At 42.8% G+C, this 9,083-nt stretch overlaps 1 protein-coding gene across 1 annotated transcript in view; it reads right to left on the minus strand.

Moving 5' to 3' along the window:
- arap3 (ArfGAP with RhoGAP domain, ankyrin repeat and PH domain 3) overlaps window positions 1–9,083 on the minus strand; it is a 342,751-nt gene that overhangs the window by 10,588 nt on the left and 323,080 nt on the right. The window contains exon 29 of the mRNA XM_043710000.1: window positions 7,395–7,458. Coding sequence (XP_043565935.1) covers window positions 7,395–7,458 — 64 coding nt within the window. The remainder of the gene's footprint in view (window positions 1–7,394; window positions 7,459–9,083) is intronic.

Consider the following 9,083-nt stretch of genomic DNA (forward strand, 5'->3'; position numbering starts at 1 on the left):
CAAATCCCCCCCCCACGTGCAGTCCCCGAGTGCCCCCAACCCCTCTCTGGGGCAGCCGGACTGGACACCAACAATAAGACTGTTGTTGCTTTGTGGGGTAAGTCTCCAAATAGCGCGCGCACACACACACCTTTTTGATACTTTTGCCCTGTACAGGACAATGTTGGAGAGATTATCCAGGGAAGGTGGGGTTTAGGATACACCCCTCTGTAAAACTCCAGGGAAAGTGGGGGAAGAGAGAAGAGGGTGGGACGTCAGTAATTTGGAGACGGTGCCTGTTATTCACTGTAAACAAAAGACACGATCACTGCTGGAAACATGCCTTTGATGCAATGTTTCTATCGGGATCTCGAGATCTCCTTCGAATAATCCGATTTTTGGATAATTGGCATTCAGATAATTGAGGTTCCTCTGTACTTCAGAGGGAAATCAGGAGGGCAAAAAGGGGACATGAGATATCTTTGGCAAATAGGGTTAAGGAGAATCCAAACGGTTTTTACAAATACATTAAGAACAAAAGGGTAACTAGGGAGAGAAAATAGAGCTCTCAAAGATTAGCAAGGTGGCCTTTGTGTGGAGCCACAGGAGATGGGGAGATACTAAATGAGTATTTTGCATCAGTGTTTACCCTGGAGAAGGACATGGAAAAAATAGAATGTAGGAAATATTGGTGACATCTTGAAAAATGTCTGTATTACAGAGGAAGAAGTGCTGGATGTCTTGAAACGCATAAAAATTTATAAATCTCTAGGACCTGATCAGGTGTACCCGAGAACTCTGTGGGAAGCTCGGGAAGTGATTGCTGCGCCTCTTGCTGAGATATCGAGAGTCACAGGTGAGGTGTTATAAGACTGGACGTTGGCTAACATGGTGCCAGTATTTAAGGCAGGTGGCAAGGACAAGCCAGGGAACTATAGACCGGTGAGCCTGACGTCGGTGGTTGGCAAGTTGTTGGAGACAGTCCTGAGGGACAGGATAACATTTATTCGTAAAGGCAAAGACTGATTAGGGGTAGGTTTTGTGCATGGGAAATCATGTCTCTTGAACTTGATTGAGTTTTTTGAAGAAGTAACAAAGAGAATTGATGAGGGCAGAGCGGTTGATGTGATCTATATGGTCTTCAGTAAGGCATTCAACAAGGTTCCCCATGGGAGACTGATTAGCAAGGTTAGATCACATGGAATATAGGGAGAACTAGCCATTTGGATACAGAACTGGCTTGAAGGTAGAAGGCAGAAGGTGGTGGTGGAGAGTTGTTTTTAGACTGGGTGGAGTACCAGTGGAGTGCCACAAGGATGGGTGCTGGGTCCGCTACTTTTTGTCATTTATACAAATGATTTAGATGTGAGCATAAGACGTATAGTTAGTAAGATTGCAGATGACACCAAAATTGGAGGTGTAGTGGACAGCGAAGAAGGTTACCTCAGATTACAACAGGATCTGGACCAGATGGGTCAATGGGCTGAGCAGTGGCGGATGGAGTTTAATTTAGATAAATGCGAGGTGCTGCATTTTGGGAAAGCAAATCTCAGCAGGGCTTATACACTTAATGGTAAGATCCTCGGATGTGTTACTGAACAAGGATATCTTGAAATGCAGGTTCATTGTTCCTTTAAAGTAGAGTTGCAGGTAGATAGGATAGTGAAGAAGGCATTTGGTATGCTTTCCTTTATTGATCAGAATATTGAGTATAGGAGTTGGGAGGTTACGTTGCGACTGTACAGGACATTGGTTAGGCCACTTTTGGAATATTGCATACAATTCTGGTCTCCTTCCTATCGAAATGATGTTGCGAAACTTGAAAGGGTCCAGAAAAGATTTACAAGAATGTCACCAGAGTTGGAGGATTTGAGCTATAGGAAGAGGCTGAAATGGCTGGGGCTGTTTTCGAGGGGAGCATTGGAGGCTGAGGGGTGACCTTATAGATGTTTATGGAATCATGAGGGGCATGGATAGGATAAATAGATAATGTCTTTTACCTGGGGTGGGGGAGTCCAGAACTAGAGGCCATAGGTTTAGGGTGAGAGGGTAAAGATATAAAAGAGACCTAGGGGGCAACATTTTCAAGCAGAGAGTGGTACGTGCATGGAATAAGCTGCCAGAGGAAGTGGTGGAGGTTGGTATGATTGCAATATTTAGAAGGGTATATGAATAGGAAGGGTTTGGAGAGATAATGGGCTGGGTGCTGGCAAGTGGAATGAGGTTAGGTTAGGATATCTGGTCGGCATGGATGAGTTGGACTGAAGGATCTGATTCTGTGCTGTACATCTATATGGCTCTAAGGTTGATGGTGAAATTTTAATACAATATTATCTGGAAATGAAAGGTAGACTAATGGAGCCAACATAACTAATGTCATTTTAAAAAAACAATCGACTTCACAAAAAGCCTTTTGGAAAAGCATTTGTCACTGTTATCTGATCTAGCCTCCATGAAACACCAGACACAGAGCAATTTGGCTGATGCTGAATTGCCTTTTGGTATAGCTAACTCAGTGATTTGTATCAAAATTCATGACAAAGTCTTAAGTAGGGAACAGATCTGGACAGACCACATGACATCAACTTACCAGAAATGTATCAGAAATGAAAGAGCAAACACAGCCTTGTAGATCTTACAAAGTCCTCTTGACCAACACCTGGGGACTCATGCCAAAATTGGGAAACTGTCACACAGACTAGTCAAGCAACCATCGGAGATGAGAATCCTCAAGGATTCATACCTCATGATGTCCCTGACACCACCATCACCATCTCTGGGTATGTCCCACTGGCAGGACAGACCCAGAATAAACATGCTAACACAGTGGTATACAGTTGTGAGTGAGTTGCCTTGGGAGTTCTCAACATCAACTCCAAACAGCATCAGATCAAGCAGGTGCAAGAAAACCTGCTGCAGATTACACATCCTGTCCTCCTTCAGCTGATGAATCAGTACTCATCCATGTTGAGCAACACTTGCAGGAAGAACTGAGGGTGGCAAGAGTACAGAATGTACTCTGGGTGGAGATTTCAATGTCCATAATCAAGACTGGTTCAGCAGCAGCACTATTGATTGAGGTGGTCAGGTCCTAAAGGACATTGCTTCGAGACTAGGTTTGGTGGTGATGGAACCGACAAGAGGGAAAAATACATTTGATCTTGTTCTTATCAATATATCTGTCACAGATACATCTGTCCAGGAAACTGTCAGCAAAAGTGACCTTCCCACATGCCTGTGGAGACAAAGTCTCATGTTCACCTTCAGGATACATTCCACCATGTTATCTGACTCTGCTGAGTAATCCACATGCTTACAGTGCCTGAGTTCCGACTATCAGAACAAATCTTCTTCACCCAGAACAAGGAATGAGAGGAGGACAAAGGAAGCATTTCGAAGATTCTCTGAAGGCTTCTTTTATGAAATGCAATATAGATGTCAACATATGGGAGATCTTCATTCAAAAGAAACTGGCTTGGAGGGAATTCTCACATGAGGAGACACAATTCTTCAAGAATACTCATCGGCAAGAGGAAGTATGCTGATGAGTTAGAGGTCGTGGCATATATTGGTACGAATGATATGGGCAAAGTAAAGAATGAGATCTTGCATCAAAAATTCAGAAGGTAGGGAGGACATTAAAAATAGTTGTAATCTCTGGATTACTCCCGGTTCCAAATGCTCGTGAGTTTAGAAATATGCAAATAGATCAGAAGAATGCATGGCTCAAGAGTTAGCACAAGATGTGGGGATTTCAGATTCCTGATCACTTGGACTGAATTTGGGGAAGGTGGGACGTTTCCAAATGGGACAGTCTGCACCTGAAACACATTGCGACCAACATCCTTGCAGGTAGGCTTGCTAATGCTGTTATGAGGAGTTTAAACTAGTCAGCCAGGGGAAGGGGACACATAATATCAATGAAACAGAGATACATCATGCTGCAGCAAAGGACATAGGTCACAATGAGCTCAGCTATGTTGAGTGTCAAGAAAGAAAGAACAAAGACAACAAAGAACAAAGAAAATTTACAGCCCAGGTACAGGCCCTTCGGCCCTCCAAGCCTGAGCCGATCCAAATGTACTGTCTAAACCTGTCAGTCAATTCCTAAGCATCTGTATCCCTCTGCGCCCCAGCTACTCATGCATCTGTCCAGACGCATCCTAAATGAATCTACCGTGCCTACCTCTACCACCTCTGCTGGCAACGCGTTCCAGACACCCACCACCCTCTGTGTGAAGTACTTGCTGCGTGTATCCCCCTTAAACTTTCCACCTCTCACCTTGAAAGCGTGACATCTCAATATTGAATCCTTCACTCTGTGAAAAAGCTTGTCTCTATCCATCCTGTCTATGCCTTTCATGATTTTGTAAACCTAAATTAGATCTCCCCTCAATCTCCTTTTCTCTAATGAAAACAAATCTAACTTACTCACCTCTCTTCATAGCTAGCACCTTTCATATCAGGCAACATCCTCGTAAACCTTCTCTGCCCCCTCTCCAGGGTCCTGATGATGGGCTTTTGCCCAAAACGTCAATCTTCCTGCTCCTCAGATGCTGCCTGACCTGCTGTATTTTTCCAGCACCACACTCTCAACTCTAATCTCCAGCATCTGCAGTACTCACTTTTGCCCTGTCAAGAGAGGAAGGCAAGGCTGGATGGTTTTAATGCTAGGGGGTAATATGTAAGACTGATGAGTTAAAGGCTTGGATTGATACATAGAAATATGGTATTGGTGAAATCACAGAAATGTGGTTGGGAAAAAGGCTGAACTGGCAACTCAGAATTCTCGGATATCTCAGCAGGTCTGGCAGCATCTGCGGAGAGAAATCAGAGTTGACATTTGGGTCAAGTGACCATTCCTCAGAACTGGATGATAATTTTAGAGTTGTGCAGAGTATTGGTTCGGTCATAACTGGAGTACTGTGTGCAGTTCTGGTTGCCTCACTATGGGAAAGATGTTCATCAGAATGTTGCCTGGGATACAGAAATTGAGCTATGAGGAAAGATTGGATACATTTGGATAATTTTCTTCGGGCAGAGGAAACTGAGAGCAGACTTGATTGAGGTGCACAAGATTATGAGGGGTATTTACAGGGTGAATAGAGAGCAGCTGTTCCCCTTTCTTGAGGGGTCAATCACGAGAGGGTGTAGTTTTAGGGTAAGGGGCAGGAGATTCAGAGAGGATTTTGGGAAGAACTTTTTCAGTCAGTGAATGGTGGGAATTTGGAATACAGTGCCTCAAAAGGCAGTGGAGGCTGGAAACCTTATAACCTTTAAAATATATTTGGATGAGCACTTCAAATATTATAACATTCAAAGATATGGGATAAGTGCAGGATATTGGGATTAGTGCACTCCTTGTAGTATTTATAGTGGTGCAGATACAATAGGCCAAGGGCCTTTTCTGCACTGTATTAATCTATGTATCTATGAAAAGAAACTGGGGAAAGCAATGCCAATGGCCTCAAGGCTAAATGTGTAGTTGGAGATGTGAATACAAGATTGTGCTCATCAATCACAAGATGATCCACAAAAACCATAACCAGGACATGGAATTTCCTTGGTGGACAATTATATTCATTAGTGAGTAATTGCCAATGATATTCTATGGGAAGACTTTGAATAGATCTAGTCATTCAATACTGGGCATTCATGAGGTGTAATTACCATCAGCAGAAGCAGAACTGTATACCAATACAATCTGCAACATCATGGTCTATCCCCAATTCTACCATTACCATCAAGATAGGCAATCAACCCTCATTCAAAGAAGAAGGCAGGAGGGTAGAGGTATACCTAAAAGTGAAGTGTCAACCCAGTTAAGCTACAAGACATGAATAAAGAAGCCGAACTCCTGAGGTGAAAAGACACTGACTGCTTTTGACATCAAGACAGCATTGGTCCTAGTGTGGCATTAAAGAGCAGAGCAAAATTGGCATCAGTGATAATCAGGGATAACATTCCATTTGTTGGAGTCAAAGCTAGCAAACAGAAAAATATTTGTGGTTGTTCGAAGTCAATCATCTCCCTCCCAGAACATCACTCCAGGGATTCCTCAGGAGAGTGCTCGTGGTCTTCCATCTTCTGTTGCTTCATAAGGTCAAAAGTGGGGATGTTTGCTAATAATTGCACATGTTCAACAGCACCATTTGTAATTCCTGAGAAACTAAAGCAATCTGTGCAAATGTGCAACAAGACATGGATAACATTTAAGGCATGGGGTGTTCAGTGGCAACTAACATTCACACTACACAAGTTAAGACAATGATAATTTCCAACAAGAGAGAACTTAATCATCATCTTTTGGTATTCAATGACATTACCATGGTTAAATACCCAACTATCAAAGTGCTGGTGATTACCATTGACCAGAAGAGGAATTGGACTGGCCATATCAACACTATGGCTACAAGATGAGGTCAGAGATTAGGAATCCTACAGTGAATACCTTACTTCTTGACCACTCAAAGTCTGTCTACTACCTTCACAACACAAATTAGGAGCATATGGAATACTAGGACAGAGCGAGGACTGCAGATACTGGAGAGTCAAAATTGATAAAGCGTGGTGCTGGAAAAAACACAGCAGGTCACGCAGCTTCCGAGGATGAAGAGAGCCAACTTTTCAGGTATAACCATTCTTCATGTCTGAAGAAGGGTTATGCCCGAAACATTGACTCTCTTGCTCCTTGGATACTGCCTGACCTGCTATGCTTTTTCCAGTCTATGCTTTATCAACTGTGATAGAACACTCCCCATTTGCATGGATGAGTGCAGCTCCAAAAACGCCATAGAAGCACAACACTATTCAAAACAAGCAGCCTGTTTAATTTTCACCACATCTACAAGCATCTACTCCCTCACGACTGACGCTCAGTAACACCTGTGTGTACCATCTTTCAGATGCACTGCAGAAATTCACAAAGACTCCTCCGATAGCACTTTCCAAACCCACGACCACCACCATCTCAAAACACAAAGACAGAAACTGCATAGGAGTATCATCATTTGCAAGATCCCCTACAACTTGGAAATATTCCATTGTTCCTTCAGTGTCACGGGGTTAAAAGTACTGGAATTCCCTCCTTAAAGGCATTCTGCATCTACTAAAAGCAAGCGGTTGAAGAAGATAGCTCACTGCATGCTTCTCAAAAGCAAATAGGGATGGGCAATAAATGCTGGCCCAGACAGTGATGCACACGTCTGATGAAATAATTAGAAAATGGACCAAATAAACAGGAAAATGATGGGACCAATGTTCCAAATCAATATTTATCAGAATCTGACCTCCTGTCGAAGAACACACTCAGAGTATATGATAGAAAAATGCAAACATTTCATTGACAATGTGATTTATTGACACTTAACATGGCTTGTTATATTAAAGGCACAATATCTCTTGTTGTTTGTTACCTGAGCTCGAAGGATACTGGCTGTCCAATCCCACATCTCCGACTGCCCTGAACAACACAAGAACCTGCAACAGAACAGCTACAAATCATCAGTGACAAGCAGTTTGAGTGAAGAAGAAATCATTGCTATGTGAAACATCACCATTTTTGGAAGAAAGAAATTGGTTAGCTCTCGGATCCTCAGGTACAAAAGTATAGAAGTACAGTGAAAAGTGTATAAAGTTACTGCACAAGCAGCTATCTTAGGTACAAGTACCTAGCACAGAATCTTTAGAACAAGGTGGAAAGAAAGAACAAAGTCAAATACTGCAGTGTAAAACATATAAAATATGTTTTCTTAGTTTAATTAGAAAATAAGGAAATAAAGTCTTATCTGAGGAAGGATGTTCAGGTTAGAGAGTGAGTGCAGGAAAAGTGTACAAAATTGATTTCTGGGATGACAGGGCTGACAAATGAGGAGAGAATAAGTCAGTTAGGATTGCATTCACTGCAGTTTAGAAGAATGAGGGGGCAATCTCATAGAAACATTTAAAATTCTAACAGATTATATACATTAGATACAAGAAAGATGTTCCCAATGGTGGGGGAGTCCAGAACCAGGGTTATATTTTAAAATTAAGGTAAACCTTTTAGGACTGAGAGGAGGAGGAATTTCTTCACCCAGACAGCCTGTGGCATCACAGCCACAGAAAGTGGTTGAAAGCAAAACATTATATGTTTTCAAGAAGGAGGTTTATCTTCCTCTTGTGACTAAAGGGCTGAAGGGATATGGGAGGAGGGCGGGCTTAGGTAATTGAGCTCTATGATCAGTCATGCTCATACGGAGGGGTCGAATGGCCTGCACTTGCTCCTAACTTTTCGGTTTCTATGTGCAAATGTCATTTGTCTAGTACAGCTCAACATCAGGGTGGTCTTAGCTCTGAAACGTGTTGAATAGTTCCCAACTCATTCTGTGGAGAAGTTCATGCCAGTGGGAATCTGGGCGATGGGATTTGTGATTGCATTGGAGAGGGTGCAGAAGCTGGAGGATAGCAAAGGTAGCATCTTTGTTCATGAAGGCCAGCAAGAATAGTCTAGGTAATTACAGATCAGTTAGTCTGACATCAGTGGTGGGAAATTATTTTTGGTTATACAGAGTCAATGGGCCAAAGGGCTTCTTCTGTACTGTATTCTTCTATGGTTCTGTGAAGGGGTGTAGTTCTGTGGTTGGGGTGAGCATTGGTGCAATGACACTGTCTTACTTGACACCATTTTTCACATGTATTGGCCTGTGGTGAATCCACTGATGTGCAGCAGGTGGAGGATGGTGACAAATTTTTGTGAACAGCCAAATTTGAGGAAGCCTCATAACCCCTCCCAGTATTGAAGGCCTTTGTGTGTTGAAGAAGGCCATGTACAGAGGACACTGCCATTCTCTGCACTTGTCTTGTCTTGCTGTTAAAATAATAGTCATTCTGTCTTTTGATGGATGGAATCCACATTGTGATTCCAGAAGGCGCTCTTTAGCCCATCGGTACAGGCGATTGAGGAGGACATTTGCAAATAACAGGAAGACCCCTCTGTTGACACTGCAATTGGTCATATCTCCTTCCTTGATGCTGGTCATATTTATGACATGTCAGAGATTGGCTCTGACATGTCAGAGATCAACAATAAGTATACCGCTTTGGATACTGTTGGGGGGGGAATG

Source organism: Chiloscyllium plagiosum, chromosome 20 (assembly GCF_004010195.1).
Source record: "Chiloscyllium plagiosum isolate BGI_BamShark_2017 chromosome 20, ASM401019v2, whole genome shotgun sequence".
NCBI lineage: Eukaryota > Metazoa > Chordata > Chondrichthyes > Orectolobiformes > Hemiscylliidae > Chiloscyllium > Chiloscyllium plagiosum.